At 43.7% G+C, this 23429-nt stretch overlaps 1 protein-coding gene across 1 annotated transcript in view; it reads left to right on the top strand.

Annotated features, from left to right (window-relative positions):
• Positions 1 to 2150: 2150 nt before the first annotated feature.
• The window catches only part of SEMA3A (semaphorin 3A), a 196935-nt gene continuing 175656 nt past the window's right edge, over positions 2151 to 23429 (top strand). The window contains exon 1 of the mRNA XM_035137741.3: positions 2151 to 3037. Within this exon, the coding sequence (XP_034993632.1) occupies positions 2920 to 3037 (118 nt within the window). The 5' untranslated portion in view covers positions 2151 to 2919. The remainder of the gene's footprint in view (positions 3038 to 23429) is intronic.

Here is a 23429-nt window from a genome sequence, read left to right as displayed (position 1 = left end):
TTTATGTGAGTAACCTTGCGTTGCAACCGACGCAGTCTCTGCATTCTTGTATTTAGCTAGTCTAAAACATATGTCAATTATTTCATCCTGGAACAGTTTGAAACATTGGAGCAAGGAAACATCGGGGCAAGGCACCATAAACACTTTTGGACAACAAGCATGTTTAGAAAAAGCTGGCTTCTCATCTATTTGCTTATGCTGTGAAGGATCTGGAAAATCTGGGAATGCAAAAATAGAACATTCTGTATGAGCATGTCTGCATGAGGCTTTCTTCCAGACACCAGATGTCTTCATTAAGTTATCCTCTAAAATGCTGGGAGGTTCGAATAGGAGTCTCTGACAGCTTCCTCCCTGCACCACCCTGCAGTGGTTTGCCAGAAGGGGGAGCTTCTGGTGCTGTAAGGTTGATATCCACTGCTTCTTGGGGGGGGGGGAATCAGTGCAGAGACATGCGTGGAAGAAGGCACTGCAGCCTGCTCTCTGATCTTCCCACTGCTGACTTTGCCAATGGACACACGGTCCAAACAGTTTCATTGGTTCAGTCTGAGAAAACTCAATTTCACCGAGAAGGAACAGGGAGGCCTTCACCTGATGCAAATAACCTTTTTGGTTTCGCCAGCCCTGCAACCCACACACCCCAGGACGCCTATTTCATGAAGCTGTCATCTGTGCATGAGCGATGGTTGTCTCAAGTGTTTGCACCGTTCTTAATATTCTTTCATGTTGTCTTTGGGTAAGAATGGCACAGAGAAGGTGATGGGCAGTTTGAAGAACCTTGTGTCAGAGTTCTTCACAGGGTAAGAGGCTGGGAGAAGAAAGGGATGCTCCCAGGTGACAGCTGGGAGGAGACATATTTTTTTTCTGTATGGGACAAAAGTTGGGATGCACATGTGAGAGAGAATCTTGTATTTTTCTATTTCTCTTCCTCCCTCCCTCCCTCCCTCCCTTCTTCTTTTTGTTATTCTTTGTTTCAGTTTGAGTCTCTTTTATTGTATTGTAAAATTTTAATAAAACTTCATTATCAAATGTTTGCACCATTCTTAAGTACAAAGAGAATGTGGCTTAAATTGGAGAAGAAACACGTCAGACAGCAGTATTTGTCAAGTAACGACATTATTTATATGGATTGTGGCTGAAGTCGTATGAATATGCAGTGGGAGCACACACTGAAAGTGGGAAAAGTAGCAATTTGAACATATATTAAGTTCAGTGACCTTACTCTGAGTAAAACATAGTTTAATATCATTCACAGTGACTAGTTGAAGGCTATCCAAGATTCACATGGAACGAGCTTCATGGCTGAATGGAGATTTGAACTTAAGCTTCTCCAGCCCTGGTGTGATACTCATCGAACCACTCCTCCACATTGACTCTCAGTAATAATGATTCGTTGAGAATATGTGCCCTGATGAGGACGTGTTAACAATATTTCATTAATAGACATCAGCATAAATAGATATCAAACAAATATTTTCAAAATCTTGACAAAACTGAATCCATGATGAATTCAAATGAATGTTGAAATGTGCACATATATTGGACCTTCCTTTGCCCCTTGAGAGAGGGGAGCAAGTTCACTAATAGATTGCTTCATGAAGCCAGAGCCTCCCAAAAGGGAGGGACAAATTGATATTTTTAATTTAAGATGGGGGGGGGAGAGATCTTGAGAGAATTCCCTGCATAATTTACAAGTCTCATTGGGCTTATATGTGTCTTGAGGAGGACGTCGTCTTCTTTTTTTTACTAGGAATGTCTCTTGCTGGCTTGGAGGTTCTTGGGGAGGAGGGGAGGAAGGTTTCTTAACAAGACTTCTAAATTAAACTCCGGTAGTAAAGTTATGATGATGGAAGGCTGCTCTCTAACTCTTCCCCCCCCCCCCTTTGTTATCAGCAACGGAGTAAAAACAAAATTACACTATCGTTCAGATGGATTATTTATGACAGTAGAAAGAGTCAAGGACTAACACCGGGGGGGGGGAAGAAACTTTTCTTTAAGATAGGGGAGGGAGAAACGGCAGTGGGAGAGAAAGCTCGCGCATTTGATGGCGAAATTTATTGCTCCCTGCCTTTTCCCAAACTGGTCCCTCCGCAAATCCTTGGCTCGATGTTTTTTGCATGTGTGTTTGGTGACAGCAGGAGGAAGGGAAGTGGGCTGTGCTGTGCTTGTTCTCCCATTGTCAGACACTCTGGAGAGAGTGTTGGGTTGAAAAGAAGGGGAAGGGAGGAGGGGAGAGAGAGAGAGAGAAACTCTGCAGATTCCTGTGTCATCTCTCCCTCTCCATGTGCGCAGGAAAACTCAGTGCTGCTGCTGCTGCGTCTCTCTCTGCCCCCGTTTGGCATTCCTGCTGCCTGCAACTGAAGCCGGAGGGGAGCACGAGAGCGGGATTGGCTCGGGGCACAAGGCGACCGCCGAGCACGGCTTTGGTTATGATTCTTCTTTTTTGAAGACGAGAGAGGTTGGCGGGGGAAAGCGCCAAGAAGCCGCCACTCTGGTCCCCTTTTCGCTTTTGCCCTGCTGCACCGGTTGCGCCTCTCTCGCAGCCGCTGCGCCCTTGGCTCGCCATCCCTCTCCTTCCACGCCGCGAGTGTTTGCATGCGCGGGGTGAGGGTGTCGAATCGTTGCGAATTGTTTTGTGTGTGTGTCTGTGTGTCCCCCCCCCATGTGTGTCTGTGCGTGTCCCCTTCCGCTCCGGTGACTTAACAGAAGGAGGAGATGTTACAAACCTGGCCATGAGGTTTTTGGATCACCCTGCGCTCCTGAACGAAACTGATCCGGGTCACCTGTTACCTCTCAGTTTTTAGATCGCTTTGAACTTCTGCGTGGACCCATCGCCCGCCCCCCCCCCAAAAAAAACTCCCTACACCCAGGAGACCAGAAGGGAGCGCCGGGGGGGAGGACTATCCGGTGCTCTTCTGCAGCATGGGCTGCACCCGCCGGGCGGCTTGCCTTGTCTGGGGAGTATTTCTACTAGCAGAAAGCGCACGCTGCCAACATGCCAAGAAGGACAACGTGCCGCGCCTCAAATTATCCTACAAAGGTAAGCCTGCTCCTTTCCCCCTCCTCCTCTTTTTAATCTTTCCTGCTGGTGGTTCCCGCTCCTGCCGTTTCCCCCTTTCCCCTGAGGTTGCTCCTTGCTCGGCGGGGCCAAAACCAGCCTCCTCCTCCCAGGTATCTGGTCTCGTAGTTCTGCTCGGGCAGACAAAGAGGAGCGAGTTCGCCCGGGCACTAAAGCGCGCCGGGGCGGGAGAACCAGCTGGGGCTCTCCGCGGAGAACGCTGCTGGCTGCCACTGGATCGTAGTGGATTCCCTCGGACTTCCAGCCAGTGCAGGGTCCCCAACATTCCTATCTCCCCCTCACCCCCTTTCTGCATTGCTTTCCCCATTGCATTGATCGTTTGTGGCTGACTGCCGAGGCTTCCTAGCGCTCTCTCTCTCGGCGCCTGACTTCGGCTGGGATGGTGGCGAGCAGGGAAGAGTTAAGCCGTCGCCAGGCATATTCAGGGGCGCAAGTCTGACAGTCGGGTGCCGAGCCGAAGCGGGGTTGCCGGGGGAGGGGGGCGTTTGCCAGGAAAAGGAGGAAGCGCAAAAACGCAGTACTGGAGAGGTGCGCGCGAGGATTATATACTGTACAAACAGTACTGCGTTTCAGACCCGTGTACTTCTGTGGTGTGTGGACACGTCGCCCGCATGGCTCGGATCTGAGCGCAAGAGCGACAATGGAGAGAGAGGACACTGGCACGTGATCCTTAACTTCTCCGCACCCCGCAGAACAACATCGTCGTGCAGAATCTTGCACGCAGCAGTTAAGCTGCTATTGCAAGTTCAGGCCCCTAGTCACACCCCTCCCTGCTCCAACTCCCCCCTCCTCCTCCCAGGGCTTGAAAAGCGCAAGGGCTGCGTGCCGTGGGAGGTTTACCTCGCACTTGCATTTGGTCCACGGGTGGGAAGAAGACAGAATTGCTCCATCATAAGGAATCGATATAAAAATAAAAAAATCAGCTCGTTATTATTTTGTAATAGGGGAGAAGATCACTCTGGCTTCAGATAGGGAAGCGAGGTGCATAGCTTATTTCCCATAATGCAGAAAAGAAAGCGCTTGTGTCTATGGCTATGGGCGGCCTTCGTGCAAGTTGTGGCAGTGAAAGGAGAAGGTGGGGTCTTCCAGTTTCCCAATTTCAATGGGGAAGATGTGTGCCCTTGTTTCCACTAGTTTGCTTATAAAGGGAAAGTCCAGCAAAGTCTCAGGGACCAAGTAGCAGCACACTCCTAACCAGGCCTACTCAGAAGTAAAGCCTATTGAATTCAGTGGGACTTACTCACAGGCAGGTGGGTTTGGACTGCAGCCTAAGTTTTGCAACTGGAGCTTGATAAACCTTGGGGTAGGTCCACTGCTGGTGAAGGAGAGGATGGGAGGGACCTGCCCATTAGCTGCTCAGGGACTAACTGATGCCAGGCAGTCAACACCACCATGTCTTGGCTGAGCAACCTAAAGGCTGATTTAAAAAATGACAACAATGACATACGTGTATTTTGACTTAAGAGTGAAATCAGTGTGCGGAAATATCCTAAAACAACCCTGTGTATGCATGTGCATATCTATGAAAGCAACACTCTGTTGTTCTTGGAATATGCTAGTTAATTTGCCATGAAAAGATGGCTAATAAGAATGCAGGCAATTTACCTTTTGCTTTCTAATATGAGTTACCACTGTATCATCAGACCCCTAAATTCCAATTGACACTTGATTGCTATGATCTAATTAACTTTAATGCATCTATTGAACTGCGACTGTGATTATTTAAGTAGCTGCTTTAAACTGATCTGTTAACAAGAACAATGTCTCATCAAAACTATTTCTAACTATCTTAGCCGACAATCCTTTACTTAGGAGCAAGTCCCTTGGAATCCACTGGGAATTACATCTGAGTAGACATACACAGGTGTGCCCTGTTAGGCTGCACACTTATGCAGACTTACCTGGCAGTAAGCCTCCCTGAACTCAGCAGGACTAACTTCCGAGCGAACAAGCATTGGATTGTGCTGCTAGAGTTTAGTGGAAGTCCTAATTCTCAGCAGAAAGAAAGACCATTTATTCCATGGGTTTGGGTGGTGTATCCCATGGTTATTTGGCATGCAGACTGAGATATCAGTGTTGTTGTGTTGCTTCAATACACTTCATACATGTTTTGGTGAAAACTATACCAGAACGGTGGTTTCCTGCTTTTGCTTTTTCCGTTAATACTCATCAGCTTAGACATCAAACGGGACATTGGAGGATGTGCAGCATGCATACCTATTTACCATGAAGTAAGGACTTGCTGCCAAGTGAGTTTGTGTAGAGTTGCAACCCTGGTGATCTTTCTGCTTTGGGTTGTTATTTGTTTCCCACCTTTGCATTTTGCCTTACATGGAGCCTCCCGATGGGATATACCAGATGATCATTCCAATAACAACCCTCTGTGGGAGGTTAGATCCGAGTGATGATATTAATTTGAACCCAGCCACCCACTGAGTTTCAGGTTGAAGCAAAGATGTCAAATCTGTATCTCCCTGCTCAGTGCCCAAAGCTCCCCACTACAACATCCTGGCTCTGAATCTAATAGGAAAACTAAACAAGCAACAACAAAACCAACGAAAGAACCACATTAGTGCCCAAATCTCTGTTCTTCATTAATAAATCAAATCGAGTGTTTAAGCACATGCTCCAGTAGGCAGCATACATTAAATACTTTGAAACACTCTTAATATGCTTCATCGACACTATGCCAGCATTATCATTCCTTTGATCTACTTGCTTACCTCTGTGCAGCTTTTGGTACAGGATCAGGCTGGCAATCTGAGTGAGGAATGTGCTCTAGCGGTGCCTGCAATGCCATTAATATCTAGTTACCAAGGGACATGGAAGAATAAAGAACACGAGCTAATAAAGCTTTGGATAATTAATTGTCCTTCTAATGCGCACGCTGTGAATATTTCCTCAGTGAAATGAGCACAGCAGTCGCTGTAAGTGCTCTCTATTAACAGAGAGATGTTGTTGAGCAGGAGATTAATATGCTGCAAATGAGGACGGTGGTTCTTTTGCATGGCAGCACCACAAGACATTTTCTAACTACCAGGGCTAACTCTGGAGAAGGGTTGGGGGGAAATCCTTTTTCAGACACTGCTAACAATGTGAAGATATTGCCCTTTGGCTACACAGCAGGTTTGTCTTAGGCATAGGGTGCTGGGTAATTTAATAACATAAACTGTGAAATGAGCAGGTGGGTGTGTAGGAACATGCAAAGCCATTTTCCTTCTCCTATCTTACTGACTAATATTTTTCTCACACACACTCTGTTTTACACATGAGCAGCTGTCTTGCAGTCAGTTGTCAGATAACTGATGCTAAAGGTTTCAGTATAAGCAGCTCGTTTCTTCCTGACTTATTAGGTGTTAAAGTGCAGATGAACTTCATAGATTTGTTTATTTTTCTGAAAGATTTCTAACCTGCATTTCTGGGCAACAAAGATGTAAAACACAACAACAAAATTAACTCCACTAATGGGAAAGAGGCTTGCCTGGAAACATTTTTTTTTAAGACTAATTCATGAAGGGTTAAATCCCCGCCAATGTTAATTTCCTGTGGTCGCTTGTTTTCAAAGGTCTGCCATTAGCTCTGCCATTTCTCAGGTTGCCAGAGATCAAAGTTTCCACAACCTCTCTTTTCTTGAATCCTTGTGACTGCCTTTCACTCAGACTTGTACCAAATTAGAACCATCCTATATTATGGGAGGGAGTGATATGAAGAGCATGAATTTAGATGTTCAGAGTCATGGACTGTTTATTGGAAAGAGCAGGTGCTAAGACATATCTAGGTTTCCAGGATTCAAATAACTTATGACTAGTTCCATGAGGCTAACAGGTTTCTAAGACTAGCTTTTCTCACCCTCAAGCATACACGTGCACACACACACACACCCCTTTGAAACTTAGGACAGCTTTTTAAAAACTCCTTGTGATACTGCATGTGATACTCAGTTGCTTTTGGAGGGAAAAGGCAAACATTTCAGTAAGCCCATGCAGGTCCTTGGTTAAGGCTAAAGTTGTTATTTGGAGCCCAGTAGTAAGTTTTTATGTAAATACGGTAGGATTTTGTCCCAAATGTCCCCCGCAAAGCAGCCACAGTACAATTAATGCTGCAATATGATGCAATGTACACTTACTTTTCAGCAGAATGCACATAAATTATAGATAGCCATCTTGGTTCATTAGCTCAATACGACCACCCAAAATGTCATAAAGTTGTGAGCAAGCTTCCAAGTTTCTCAAAACTCTTCTTTATGCTGGATGTAAAGTGAGGAAAGAAAATGTTAAGCCCCGAAAGTCAGCAGTTTCTAACAGTCACAGGTGTGAGGGACTGTTTTGTTTTCTGCTCAAGGTAATTGCAAACTATTCCCAGGGAAATTGACATAAGAATTAATGGTAAGCTAAGGTGATTTCTATGCACACACTCAAAATCTTATTTAAACAAGGTGGTCTTCAGCACATTGACCATAATCCTGAGGCATATATCCTTGGGCTTGGAGAAGAAAAAGAGACAGCATACACCTCGTGCTGTGGATTCCAGCAAATACCTATGATCTGGTGTAGGTGATTCCAGCTGTTTCTCAATAAACTTCCTTCCCTCCCAATAAACCAGGGGTGCCCAAACTTTTTTCAAAGAGGGCCAGATTTGATGACGTGAATATCATGCGTGAGGGCCGCCAAAGTTGTTGTGCTTCTTTTAAGATTGAAGTTGTTGAGCTTTTTATACAATTTTACCCCAAAATTGTTGAGCTTTTTTTTAGGATTTGACCCAAATAAATAAACTGCCACAAGGGGCAGATTAGGCCCCCCAAAACGGACTTTGGACATGCCTGCAATAAACGGAATGGATTTCTAACACTGTGCTTAAGATAGCTTCATAATGTACAGTTCAAGGGCTGTACATTAATTGAGTCTCAATAACTTGTCTCAAACTGAATTACCGTAGTATTATTATTATGCATTTAATTTCTATACCGTATTACAATTTTGAGGGAAAACTCCCAGAGCAGTTTGTAACACATTAAAACACAGGACACAGTTCAACAAGGGAGAACCAGCAGATAGCCAGATTTTGGACATCCACTTAGAATGACTTCCAAACCCTTCCAGAACTTGTGAACCACACTCAGTCTCTTCATGTGTAAACCAAAAGTTTCTCAAATCCATCTGTCTCATCCCATTTGTTTATTGAACATTTCTCAATTCTCTTAAGGATGTTTGGGAAGAGTAAATGTGTGGTTCTTTTTGTTATTGTTGCTGCCATTGTTACACAATTGAATGCACATTGCTTCAGGACAATTAACGGGGAAATGATTCCCTGCATATTCATTTCTTCTTTTCACAGTCTTTCTTTCAAGTCTCATTGCAATAAAGTACCCTGGCTCATAATTGTCCACAAATGACCAATATGTGAGAAGTAGCAAAGAGTAAGCAGCCTGAACCTCAATAAATGGACACAGTTTAGATTAAAATTAGCAAAACTGCATATGAATCTCCTATCAAGTGACAGATCAGTACAACTCCATGAGTCCCTACAAGTTTTCAGGGAAACTTTACAAAGCACTTTGTATAAAATCATTAAAATATTAATAATCCATTTCACAAACAATGGTTAATTGTGGCTACGACAAGGGATGCACCATGGTAGTATATTTGGGTGGACAGCAAGGACTGGTATTTTATTTTATTTTGACATTTATACACCACCTATCATTCAAAGAGCTCAAGATGGCTTAGACCAGGGGTCCCCAAACTAAGGCCCAGGGGCCAATCGCCTTCTAAATCTGGCCCGCGGACGGTCCGGGAATCAGCATGTTTTTACATGAGTAGAATGTGTCATTTTATTTAAAATGCACCTATGGGTTATTTGTGGGGCCTGCCTGGTGTTTTTACATGAGTAGAACGTGTCCTTTTATTTAAAATGCATCTCTGGGTTATTTGTGGGGCATAGTAATTCATTCATATTTCCCCCCGAAATTTAGTTTGGCCCCCACAAGGTCTGAGGGACAGTGAACCGGCCCCCTGCTGAAAAAGTTTGCTGACCCCTGGCTTAGACTTTTACTCCCCTGCTCATCATCACACCAACCCTGTGAGGAAGGCTAGGCTGAGAATGAGTAGTTTTCTCAGGACAGTGGAGGGAGTGCATGCTGTGTCCCGTTGGTGAAGTGGGGGGGGGTCTCTTGCCCTTCTTCTGCTAGGAAATGCTCTCCAGGTGGGGGGGAATTGGGGGGGGTCCAGGAGGGTCAGGGGGGTTGGAGTGAGAAATATCCCTATTTTCATCTGAGGAATGTTGACGGGCATGGAATCTCCTTTCTTATAACTTGAATCCATTGGTTTGGGCCCTAGCCTATGAAGCAGGAGAAAACAAGCTTGCTCCATCTTCCATATGACAATTCTATACAATTTGAGCATAGGTGCACTCCTTCATATTATGTTGTTGTTGTTTAGTCGTTTAGTCGTTTAGTCGTGTCCGACTCTTCGTGACCCCATGGACCAGAGCACGCCAGGCACTCCTGTCTTCCACTGACTCCCGCAGTTTGGTCAAACTCTTCGAGAACACTGTCCAACCATCTCGTCCTCTGTCGTCCCCTTCTCCTAGTGCCCTCAATCCTTCCCAACATCAGGGTCTTTTCCAGGGAGTCTTCTCTTCTCATGAGGTGGCCAAAGTATTGGAGCCTCAGCTTCACGACCTGTCCTTCCAGTGAGCACTCAGGGCTGATTTCCTTCAGAATGGATAGGTTTGATCTTCTTGCAGTCCATGGGACTCTCAAGAGTCTCCTCCAGCACCATAATTCAAAAGCATGAATTATAACATTATTATAACATGGGTGAAAAGGTTGCTGCAAGTTTTCCTATCCTTGTGACCTGCTGGCTCAGTTGTTAAGGCACGGGCCAAAAGACATAGGCCCTCCTTTGCATCTCTGGTTGTTAAACAGTGACACTGAAACACCTAAACCTTCATTTCTGTACTTTCCAGCACCATGGAACTTGGTCTGGGCACACACATGTGCCTAAGACAGCTGTGTGTGTGTATGTGTGTGTGACCTTTTCTTTCTGGGGCTGTGATGCTCACCTGCCTCCCCAACACCAGGGGCACTGCCGAGAAGAGGAAGAGTGAGGCAGCAAGGAGACATTCTGTTTTGGGAAGTGATTTATAAATTAGGTAAACTAACAAACCAGGTGGCCCTGTGGGTTAAACCACTGAGCCTAGGGCTTGCTGATCAGAAGGTCAGCGGTTCGAATCCCTGTGACAGGGTGAGCTCCCGTTGCTTGGTCCCAGCTCCTGCCAACCTAGCAGTTCGAAAGCACGTCAAAATGCAAGTAGATAAATAGGAACCGCTACAGCGGGAAGGTAAACGGCGTTTCCGTGTGCTGCTCTGGTTCGCCAGAAGCGACTTTGTCATGCTGGCCACATGACCTGGAAACTATACGCCGGCTCCCTCGGCCAATAATGCGAGATGAGCACGCAACCCCAGAGTCAGTCACGACTGGACCTAATGGTCAGGGGTCCCTTTACCTTTACCTAACAAACAATCCTGTGACTTACGAAGGCAGTACAGGGGCTCGTCATTCTGATGGTTAGCTTTAACAGCGAAATGGTGTGACACCTTTTCACTAGAAGCAGGGAAAGAAGGAGGGTGAACCTGCTGGACTTTTGCCATCTTTTGCTTGGCACTCAGTGGGGAGAGGGTGAAGAGGAGAAGCAATCCCTTCCAACACCCTCCTCTGCACCTCCCTTCTTGCAGCTGCAAATGGAAAGCAGGACTTGCTAAATCAAACAGCAGAAACATGCACACTTCTGGACAGGAGCTTTCCAGATACGCTCCTTTTGCCTTAGCTAGTCCCTTTTGCTGCTGGTCCATGCCATGCCATGCCAAACCAAGCCAAGCCATGCTTTGGTTTGGTGTGTCATCTAAACCGGGCCTTGTGGTTAGGCTCTCTCTTCCTAATCACCAGCTGTAGCCGAGACCCTTGTCTTGGTGTGCGAAACAGGCTGACTCGTTGGGCTATATTGGGGCCCTAGTGCTTGCTGTGTGCTCTCTTGCTCTCCTCCCCCCCCCCATGCTTGTTTATATAGATGACATAACCACATTTTAAAACAAGCAACATATTTGTGGGATAACTGTAATGTGAGCCAGCTCTTCAGGCCAATCTCTTACTTGTGTGTATGTGTGAAATTACATCAAAGAAGGAAACTGCCAACCAACTCTTTCTATTTTGGGGATTCCTTTTAAAACTAGGTTTCTTTTCCAAGATTTCTTTAGTGCCGTGCTATGATGCTCAGATTCCTGTGTGATGTTTTGGTTTTGAACTTTTATCTTTCTTTGGTCTGATCGCTACATCTTTAGAATGAGCTTTTGTTGCTTCGACATGCAGACTTTAATCTTTGCAGTTGCTTCAGATCTTCCTATTTGTTCTTTGGAGGCTGCAAATGTATTTCATTTCCTCCCTGACTCTTCTCATGTTCTTTCTTTCTCCTGCTCCCCCCCCCCCTTGAAACAGAGTGGCAAATACAAGCATGCAAAATTAACATCAGGAATGGCAGTGTCTATATTTTCAGAGGCTGCTCTATTCCCTAGACAGAGATCCAAGGCCCAGGAGAGTCTTCTGCCACATACCGGTAGTCTTATCCCCTCGTGAAAAAAATTCTGTCACTTCAGAGTAAGTGTGCATTCAGGTTTGATGTTACATGCAAACTCCAAAAATGTGAAATGAAAGGGTGGGACATGGTCTATATCCCACAACTTTTGAAAGGAAGAAGAAACAAAGTTCTCCTTTATGAGAGTAAAGAGGGTGACATTGAACAAACCTTTGCAACTAATGGAACAAAGTCTTCAAATCCATTTTGCTGCTATCCAAACTGCAATGTAAGTCAAATTCCAAAGCAACTGAATCTTTAAGGCCAAGCATGAGATGAACCTCAACTACTTGTCACTGCAGAAGGGAGGCTTGAAGCAATTCCTGGTTAGCACTATTAAAGGACTAGTAAGCTCCAATCAATATTTAAAGATGTTGTCATGTTATTCAATCTTGGATTTTTATTGGGCATTTGAAAAGGTGGCAAGTGTGCATCTCAGAGGTCTACTGTTGGCTGCCAATGATACCTTGGCTAGATTAGGTCAGCTACTCATTTGCTGATGAAATTTTGTAGCAAAATTAGGGAAGGGGGGGAGAGAACCTGTACTGCTGGAGCATTTAATAATATAGAGGCACTAGGCTTCAGCTTTACATACCCTTCATGCAGAATTATTTCTACTGTAAACCATGTTTGGTGAATCTGATATTTGCTACCTATTTTTGTCAGTCTATGAGTTCTTCACTGATCCTATAGATTTGCCATAAACAAGGCTTTATAAAATATAGCAGCACTGGAACTCTGTAAGAAGTATGATTACTTCTGTATAATTTAAAATATTTGCTGTCTTTGTGCTGCTTTGCTCAAATGCTCAGCTAGGTGAACGTCATTAAAACAGTGTTTGCTGATAAAATAGTTAACTAATTTGCTATGAAAAGATGTGAAAGAGATTTTCAAGTACTTGATTGCATTCTAAAAGTATGAAGGTTCAAGGTTTACATGGCTCCTTCTAACTAGATGTCCTGCTGCCATCCAAGAACAATAGCAGGTGCACCTTTTTGGGTAAATAACGAAGCCATCCCAGAAGACTGACAAGAGAAGCAGCAATCAGTCAAATTAGGGAAGGAGTGTCAAGATTCCTTAAACATAGTTCAGGGACAAAGCCCAGAGTCAGGACTCCAGGGTCAGGAGACTGCATAGGAGTGTCAAATTGTCCCAACAATTGGCCTTGCCTACCCACCACACATTAAAGAGAGGCAGTTAAAGTCCAACTTCTCAGGAGACTGTCTGTTTTGTCAGTAACTCCTGGTCTGAGCCTGGGTGTTCTTTCATGGGGACTGGTTCTGGTCCTGCCTGTTGATGTGCCACTGTTGCCTCAAGAGGCTGCACCATGGACCTCTCTCCGCCACACACACACGTCTGATGTAGAAGCACCCTCCTAGGCATTGGATGTCCCCATCTCCTCACCCTGAGCCAAGGAAGAGGGTGCCTGCAATACTTCCAGAGCGGATTTTAACCCAGAGTGCACTAAGAATGTAGCTAAATTCTGTTACTACGCGTCAAGACTAAGACACGTCGTGACAGCAATCAATAGCAATGATAAAGCCGCCTATTAATTCTCAGCGGACAATAGTTAAAGGGAACTATCCCTCATTAAATTTTAACCCACTTTTAATTTTAAATAGGATTATGAAACAGTATTATTCAAAGATGATACTCAAGAACTATCTATTTTATGTACTATTGGTTTTCTTTTTCTTTTTCTGCTGGTCTACGACCGTAATAAAGATATTATTATTTATAGTGGAAGGGCTCAGCTCTGAGTTGGGGTCTTGAGTGGAAGGGTCCTTTTCCATGGCCTCTTCCCTGCCCTCATCAGAGTCCTCAGGGATGGCCATGATGCTACAGGCCTCGACCATTGGGTTTGAGAAGATTCTCTTCTCCATTAGTGATGGTCAGTTTCTCCTGCTGCTTATCCATTTGAGGAATGATATCCAGGCAGCATTTTATTGGAAAGGCATTGACATCCCCTCATCACAAACAAGGCTTGGGTACTACCCTGTTTCTCATATTTTAAGACATACCCATAAAATAAGCCATAGCAGGATTTTTAAGCATTCAAGGAATATAAGCCATACCCCGAAAATAAGACATAGTGATAGGCGCAGCAGCAATGCCGGCCGCGGCAGGAGGAGGAGGAAAAAAATAAGACATCCCTTGAAAATAAGCCATAGTGTGTTTTTTTGAGGAAAAAGTAAATATAAGACATGTCTTATAATATGAGAAACACGGTAGTTCAGAATCAAGTCTACTGTGTACATGTGGCTTTGAGTATTGCATAGAGCCATATTTATTTTACCGGCTCCTTCTTCCAGATCCTCAGATGGCTGCTATATCTGTCTGGTTGTGTCTACAGACCTTTGCCTAACAGCCACAGTTCTTTAAGGCAATAGTTCTACAATCAGTCATGGGATCTTCTCTCATAAGGCAGAGGGCCTTCTCGGTGGTGGCGCCTGCCCTGTGGAACGCCCTCCCATCAGATGTCAAAAAGGAAAACAGCTACCAGATTTTTAGAAGACTCTGAAGGCAGCCCTGTTTAGGGAGGCTTTTAATGTTTAAGAAAATAGTGTATTTTAATGTTTCTGTTGGAAGCCGCCCAGAGTGGCTGGGGAAACCCAGCCAGATGGGCGGGGTATAAATAATATATTATTACTATTATTATTATTAACCTTTGCAAGGCAATCCATAGTCTCCAAATCAGGTCATCTTCTAAGACTAAAAGAGTTATCTTTCAAACACTACTTTTTAAAGTTATACAAAACACTTGCATGACCCAGATTCTGGTACTGTGTTTTCCACGTAAAACATATGCATTTATGCAAATCTAGAAATGTTTCTACACCCTGAGACAGATTTGTTATTTTTCTTTTCTTTTAGTATGGGACTTTAAACTCATTTATTAGAACGTTCCAGATTGAGCCTACACTGCTAGGAATCAAAGCAGTACCAGACCCAGATTCCTCATTAATTCTGAATTTTTCTAATGGTAATATTATGTGGGGAGCTACTTCATGGGTTCAAATTGTCATTCTTTGGTCAGAAAGTATATTAAATTGACCCATCTAGTATCAGTTCAGTAGAAGTGATGAAACAACCAAAGAACAAGCAGGCAGTAAGGATTTGCTGGGGAGAAGTGGGAGATGAGCCGAGGAAGAGCCTAGCCTTGTTATTTCACTTCAGTCTGGAAAATGTCTGGGGTTGGTTCTGGGCGTGAGTGTTATATAAATCTACTTGGATGTAAAATGAGCAGCTAAGCCACCTCCTCCATAGACATAAATCCACAAATACCTGATATCTCAGCAAGTACCAGAACACATCTGTCAGGAGAGTCTATTTTAGATATGTAGGAGGAGAGCACACGTTGGAAAATCTCCTGACTGTTCTAGTTGAAGTTTCCTCCTCATCCCTAGGGAAATGTTCTCTGCATAATTGACAGTCAGTATTCAGTATTCTCATGCACAGTACTATTCAGCTACACATCACTGGGCACATTTGGAAACCCTCTGCTTTATATTCTCAGCTACCATCAAAATTTAGATTTAAACACTTCAGGACAGGGCCTATCATTCTCTGTGTTACTGTGTAAAAAAGGTCATGTATAGCCAGAGAAATAACTAAATAGAATAAGTGTAAGTGTAAGAGCAAAAACAACAAACTGCTATTTGTAGAATTGTACGTACAGTATATATATTGCTTTAGATTCCTAATAAAACATGCCCTCATATATTTTAAGATTACAGAATACTTCAAAATATTCAGTAATATAAGACTTAATTTAATATATACACTTACATTTAATGTTTAATTTTTAGAAGTTCAGAAATTTGAGAAGTGCAATTTAATTTGATGCAAAAGTCACCAGTCTTTTTTTTTTTTTACATAGCAAGCAGTTACATATGTTACCTTGGGGTTTATATATTGATTCATCAAATTTAACATTGAATAACACCTTGCTCTAGACATTGTCCCAATATATTCCAAATCTGTGTTTCAGTTAAGTGTTAATTAGTTTATTTTCAGAATGGTAATAATAACCAAAAAAAGACATTTATAATGACAGTGCTGAGAGGCAGCTGTATACTTTGGTGAAACCACCTGCTTTGCTGTAAAACTGGAAACAGAATGCAGTTTATGGTTCCACATGTTATTTGGAAATGTGAAGGTAGAAATGGTTCATAATCATTTTAGCTCCCTTTACAAAATTTCGCACAAGAGTTTGTGTGAAAGAGTGTACACAGCTCAACTATTGCAGCCCTGTTTAGGGAAGTTTTTAAACTGTGATATTTTAATGTATTTTTGTATTTGTTGGAAGCTGCCCAGAGTGGCAGGGGAAACCCAGCCAGATGGGCAGGGTATAAATAATAATAAATAATAAATAATAACAATAATAATAATTGCGAAAGCAGGTACACAGGCTGTACACTTGTTGAACGTTACATGTGAACAACTGTACAAATATACAGCTCAACTCCTTGTGTACGGAGAAAACAGATTTGACACTCCTTGAATTTCACACTCATGAGAACACCCCTTTGGCAATCAGCAGAAGAGGATTGAAGCAGACTGCAGGGGAGAGAGAGAAAAAAGCTCTGTCAGTGCCACAGAAGACAAGTCGTGTACAGATCTGGATTGGAGTGGCGCAGCCACACACCAAAAGCTGGCTGCCGGATGTCCAGTATTATACTGTACTGCAATGCTGGGTTTATCCCTGTTACGTTGCTGTTCCAAGCCAGTCCACTATGCTGCTGTTCTAGACTGTTCCTAGCAGTAAAGTTGGTCTTCTGTTAGATGCTGTCAGGGCTGTTTCAGCTGCAAGGCAGCATGGAGACACAGAGGGGAGCAGTAAAGTTAATTCTGCATTCAAGAATAAAGAATAAACTGGGAGTTGCCTGCCCTGAGGTTCTGTTTGTGGACTTTCCTTAGGCATCTGACTCACCACTGTAAGAGAGCAGGATGCTGCACTAGGTGGTTGGTTTTTGTCAGATCCAGCAGGGCTCTCCTGATCTTCTTCCCTGCATATTATTCTTTGCTAGATTGGCCCCAACCCAACCCATTACACAACTTGTTATACAATCTCACAAGATTCAGGACCTTGATTTTGATCCTTTTAAAATCCCACTTCCTCACAATCAAGGTTGGCGCCAGAGACCTCAGGCCTGTGGCTTTCATAAATTTCACTAAAGATCTGCCCGTTGAATAAGAAAACGCCCAGTTTCAGACCTTTGGCTTGGGGTCTCAAGCTGTCATTCTGCCTAATGTCTCAACTACATTTAAAGGCAATGAAAAGACTGGTTATAGTTGCATCTGTGCTTACCTCATATCCCAGGATGTGCTGTAATGTTCATACTAGAATTTTATTCCACAGTAAATGCCTCTGCTTTTAAGACTGCTGTGCTAAATATGGACAACCCGAAATGAGTGAAATGGCGAAAGACTTGCTTTTATGAAAGTGTTCATTTGAACTAAAGCAAATTAAATGTGCAATCGGATGAGGTTGTTTCTTTCATCTCCCTCTATTCCCTCATTTTGATCCACAAAAGGCCCTTTCAAGACATGCAAGTGATATGGAAACTAACCGGTGCAGCTATTAAATACTCACTAAAGAGCAATTTCACATTCTGGAATAGTGAAAAGTGTGGTGGGCTTGAAGACTTTACTCAGCCATAAAGCTGGCTGTGGGCAAATTTCCATTTCCCAGACACGTTACCTCATAGAAGTGCTGAAACCATATTAATGAGCTGCCTTTCCTGATCAGACCAAGACTGTTGCATCCTGCCAGATGATCACAAGCAAAGCCCAGAGGCACCAGCCCTTTCTCTTCGTTTGATATGGGGATAATATGTGACAGTTTCATATCTTGACCAGAGAATTGTGACATAGAAACACAGGCTGGTATGAAGTCGATTCCAGGGTAGTTTCCAGGGTAGATGTAGTAGATTTTGCAAGACCAGTTGGGGTGTCCAATGCAACACCTTCTGATATTTTATTGGATTGATTTCAATAAGTGCATGTGTCCTGATAACGTGGGGAAGGATCTTGCAGTGATGCAACCAGCTTCTTGCTCTCTTGGCTGGTGAAAGATGGCTCCAGTGATGAAGATGGTGCCTGGTGCCCTTAAACAAGCAGCAGGGCATCTACACTTGAAGGCCTGGCTTTCAACTAAATGTCCTGACAGTGGAACCTGAGATCCCCCATAACTGCAAAGCAGGTGCCAATACTTTGGCCACCTCATGAGAAAAGAAGACGCCCTGGAAAAGACCCTCTTGCTGGGAAAGATGGAGGGCACAAGGAGAAGGGGATGACAGAGGACAAGATGGTTGGACAGTGTTCTCGAAGCTACCAACATGAGTCTGACCAAACTGCAGGAGGCAGTGGAAGACAGGAGTGCCTGGCGTGCTCTGGTCCATGGGGTCACGAAGAGTCGGACACGACTAAACGAATAAACAACAACAATTCCTCTCTTTCTGAAAGATACGCTGCTTGAAGAAATGTGTTTTATTGGCACAAATAAGTTTGGAGAGAGCTTTGAAATCTTTCTGCTGCATTCCCTAGGGCAGGCCCTCCCCCCCCCCCCCAGTACTATGAAGCCACATGAGCTATTTTACCTTCTGCCAGACATATGGAGGTGATCAGTGTATGGAAATTATATGAGAAGGTGAGGTGGAATTGCCAGGCTAGGAAATGTCTGCTTATAACATTTTAAAAACACACCAGGAATGGAACTTTACATTTAAGGGCCTGTATTATCATCGGTTGTTTTTTTTAAAAAATAATAATTAATGGCCAGTGGTTGAAAGAATAAAGAGCCTTGTGACACTTGAAAGACTAACACATTTACTATGGAATTAGCTTGTGTGGACTAGAGCCCACCTTCAGATGCACCTGACAACATGGGCTGTAGCTCATGAAAGTTAATGCCAAAAAAATAAAAATAAATCTCATAGACTTGTAGAGTTGGAAGGGACCCCGAGTCTCACCTGCAATGCAAGAATCTCAGCTAGATCATCCATGACAGTTGACCATGCAACCTCTGCTTGAAAACCTCCATTGAAGGAGGTTTTCATCTTTAATGTTGGTCTTTTATGTGCCTGAAGACACGTTTGTTATTGTTCTTTTTTTTTCAGCTGATAACTGGAACTGGGCACCTCTTTTTTGAATCAATAGTTGCATATTGTATGTCAGTGCCTTGCTAAATTTCACGCTTACCTGTTAAGTAAGTGCAAAGTAAGATATTGCTTATAATATTGAAATGGCTGCGTGGGAGAAGTTGTGGAATGTAGATTTAAAATTTACAGCATGTTACACGCTGGGGGGAAAAACTTTATGAAAATGATGTATAGATAGTATTTAACTCCTAGTAGACTTGCGAAAATGTACACATCAAAATCGAACTCATGCTGGAAGTGTAAAGAAAGGGAAGGTAATTTCTAGCATATGTGGTAGTCGTGTAAAAGAACAAAAGCTTTATGGGAAATGATTTGTAATGAATTGAAAAAAATATTTAAGATAACCTTTAGTTTAAAAAAACCCAGAAGCTTTTCTCTTAGGGATTATGAACAATGAGATTCTGAAGGGTTTGTTCTTGAATGCCACAAATGCACCCAGAATGGTTTTTGCCCAGAGGTGGAAAGAACTAAGGAAGAGTGGCTAATTAAATTGATGGATTATGCCGAAATGGCAAAACTGACAGGTGTAATAAAAAAAAAACCAAGAGGGGAAAAATTATTAAAGAATGGGGAAAGTTTGTAGAATATCTGAAACGTTTTGGCATGCAAACAATTTCATTAGCAGGACTAACTTAAATCAAGCAGTTAAAAACATCACTAAGATAAAAGGAAGAATAATTTACAAATTGGGTAAAGTGGAATATGCAGTGTTAAAAAACTAAAGTAGAAAAGGAACCAGGGGGGGGGAGGAAATCCAATATGGAATTGTATTTGAAATATGTGTTTGCAAGGTGTGTATTTGTAATACAGTGGCACCTTGGTTCTCAAACGCCTTGGTTCTCAAACGCCAGAAATCCAGAAGTCTAAGTGTTCCAGTATTGGATGTTTTTTGGAAGCTGAATGTCTGATGTGGCTGTCAGCTATTGTTTCTATGGCACCTGCACCAATCAGAAGCTGCACCTTGGTTTTCAAGCATTTCAGAAGTCAAATGCTTCCGGACTTCTGGAATGGATTAAGTTTGGTGCTTTTGTTTTTGCTATTTATTTTGCGTTTTTGTTTTTGAGGCTTTTTTGGTTAATTTGTTTTTCTGACTATGTGGAACCCAGTTCAGCTACTGATTGATTGATTGATTGTGTGACTGTGGAAATGGATAAAAGCTCCCCATCCAAACAATGACTATCATCAGTGCAGGTTAGGGGGGGAAATAATTTTAATTTTTAACATCTACAATACTGTCTTATTTATTTTATAGTACAGTACATTGATTATTGCTTTAATTTTATGGATCAATGGCATAGCTGCCAAGTTATCCCTTTTTAAGGGATTTTCCCTTATGCTGAATAGGCTTCCTCGCGAGAAAAGGGAAAACTTGGCAGCTATGATCAATGGTCTCATAAGATACCAGTAAAATTCATGTTAAACTGCTGTTTTAGGGGTTGTTTTTAAAAGTCTGAAACGGGTTAATCCATTTTGCATTACTTTCTATGGGTACGCGCACCTCGGTTTTGGAACGCTTTGGTTTGGGAACGGACTTCTGGAACAGATTAAGTTTGAGAACCAAGGTACCACTGTATTGTGAAAACTGAATATATATAACTGAAATTATACACATTACTATGTATTTAAATATGATTGGTTGGTAACTGAATTCTAGAGAGTTCTCTAGTAATTCTCATGTGATTGGCTAATGTTGGTCACACGGGAGGCACCTAATGATGGAGAGGGGGCAGGGCCCCCCAAAGTTGATGGGCATGGCCATTCAAATTGATTATGTGGGGTGGGGCTTACCTGCCCCCACCCCAATATTTTATTCAAGGTGGCACTGTCGTAAAACTTTACCTAGTGAAGGCAAACTTGTTAATGGCTGGGCGAGTGGTTGCCTTTGGGGCCAGGACTCAATCTGTTCTGAATGGGACTTTAAAGATGGGGTTCACCGTTGCTCTTTGACCCAAGCCTTCTCCTGGATGTGTGGATGGCATTGGTGCCCAGGAGTGCTTCCCATCAGAGCTGTGTCCAAAAAACCTTTCACGGGGCTCCACTCTATGGGTGGGCAGAGAATTGGGGAGATCGTTTTACCAGGTGGATAAATACCCCATAGTTTCTCAGGGATGTGGAAATCATCATTAGCAGGGAGAGTAGTACAAATGCTTTCCCCAATCTTTACTACTACTACTACTACTACTACTACTACTACTGACAGTACTAGTACTGTAGCAGCAGCAGCCTGGTCACAATTTTGCACACTCCTCAATGCCCCAGACCAGGGGTCAGCAAACTTTTTCAGTAGGGGGCCGGTCCACTGTCCCTCATACCTTGTGGGGGGCCGGATTATATTTTGGGAAAAAATATGAATGAATTTCTATGCCCCACAAATAACCCAGAGATGCATTTTAAATAAAAGGACACATTCTACTCATGTAAAAACACCAGGCAGGCCCCACAAATAACCCAGACATGCACTTTAAATAAAAGAACACATTCTACTCATGTAAAAACATGCTAATTCCCAGACCGTCCGCGGGCCGGATTTAGAAGGCAATTGGGCTGCATCAGGCCCCCGGGCCTTAGTTTGGGAACCCCTGCCCCAGACTAAACATTGCTTTGCAACATTGTTTGTGCATGGCAGGCAGGGTGGGGTGTTATAGACCCCCCCACCCCAAACTTCTTAGATAAACTTTTGAGAGGTTTCATCTCCCTTCTGCTTGTAGCATCTCAGGCTGGTAAGCCAACTGCAACTTCTTACAGAAAGGTCTAATTCAGGGGTAGGCAGCCTAAGGCCTGGGGGCCGGATGCGGCCCAATCGCCTTCTAAATCTGGCCCATGGACGGTCCAGGAATCAGCGTGTTAAAATGCATCTCTGGGTTATTTAAAATGCATCTCTGGGTTATTTGTGGGGCATAGGAATTCATTCATTTCCCCCCCCCCAAAAAATAGTCTGGCCTACCACATGGTCTGAGGGATGGTGGACCGGCCCACAGCTGAAAAAGGTTACTGACTGCTGGTCTAATTTTTGTCATTCACACCCTGGTAACTTCCAGATTAGACTGGCACAATGCAGTCAACCTGGGGTTGCTCTGGGGAAATGTTCAGAAATGAGAGCTCCAGAATGCAGCAGCAAAGACTATTGGCAGGTGTGTGGTGCACAGAATTTATGATTTTCTTCCCTTTTGTGTCCTGGGACAATTTAAAGTGCTTGATGGCATGGTGGTATTTATGTACTGCCTTCACAACATGGTTCACATAACAACAGCAGAACAGGCAACTGTGTTTAGAAGAAAGTGCTGCTGCTGCTGCTTCTAGATCCCCTCAGACCAGATGGTTTTTCAGAAGCCCCTTTGGTGAACATTGGAAGAAGGAAGGTCCATTATGTGAGCTGGGTGGTGGCAGTTCTCCAAGCATCATTCTTCTCCCCTTCCCTTGGGGCTTTGAATGGTCTCAGACCAGGTGGCCTTAAGGAATACCCAACCCTCTGTGAACTTCCCAGTATCCTATTTGGAAGCTTGCTCCACTCTGTAAAGCTGGGTGGTTGAAAGACCGGGGGGGCGGGGAGAGAGAAAGAGAAAGAAAGAAACCTCTGCACCTCCCTCTGAAGAAAAAAAATTCCCTGGCTCACTGTAAGGGGGAGGGCTTATAGAGAACCCCCCCATCCAAAGCAGCATGTCTCCCAGCAGTCATGAGAGCGAAGGGTCTGATGGAGGGAGTCAGGAAACGGAAAGGGAGTGCCAGGGCTCTGGCAACATCCAAGAGCCCCTACTCCATAGGCAGGGAGAGAGGGAGGCGGAAAGAGAGGACAGGAATCGGTCAGACCGAAGACCCGTCCCCCCGACGCCGGAATTGAGGAGGAGGAGGAAAGGGAGGCACTTCTCAGTTCCGAGGCTTTTATGTTGGTCAAGAATGCGAAGGGGGGCAGTGCAGGAATCTGACTCGAGTGGGTAGACATGAAACCAGCAGTTTGTTACACTGTAAATAATGTGCACTGATAAAAACATCTGAAAGACAAGCATGTGGAAGGTCGTTACTCAAGAGTAGTCACAACAACCCTGACACTCACCTTCTGAGCCTTCCTCATCTCCATCCCTGTCCCCATCTTGACCACCACCACCACCCTTCTTAGACTTGGTCAGCATCACTTACTTTAGGTATAAGTTTAAAAGGATGGCGTGCTTCATAGAGCCTTTGGGGAGGCATAATAGCTCTGGAAATAAACATAAAACAGCAGAGAGCCAAGAGCTGTTGGAAAACTCAGACTAGGAACGAACATCCCAGTTCAACATGAAGATGGGACTACGTCCACTCTGTCTTGTTTCCATGTGGATTGCAAAGGGAATATCCTGTAAAATCCATGTGGAAATAGAAAAGTAAAACCATTGTAGTCGTAGTGGTAATTACTCACAGTGCAGCCAGAGTGCTCCAGCACTGCAATTGTTGGTTTATTTTAAAATTCCATTTACAAAGCTTCAGATTAGTCTTTAAGCCACCCATCACCTGAGCAGCTGATGGAGCGCATACTTTGAAATGAGTAGAGGAGCAAGCCCACTGTGACCCACCAAAGGGACAGGACT

The sequence above is a fragment of the Zootoca vivipara genome, chromosome 5 (genome assembly GCF_965207765.1).
Source record: "Zootoca vivipara chromosome 5, rZooViv2.hap1.1, whole genome shotgun sequence".
Lineage (NCBI taxonomy): Eukaryota > Metazoa > Chordata > Lepidosauria > Squamata > Lacertidae > Zootoca > Zootoca vivipara.
Note: the sequence above shows the minus strand (reverse complement) of the source record. Positions and strands in the feature narration are given on the sequence as shown.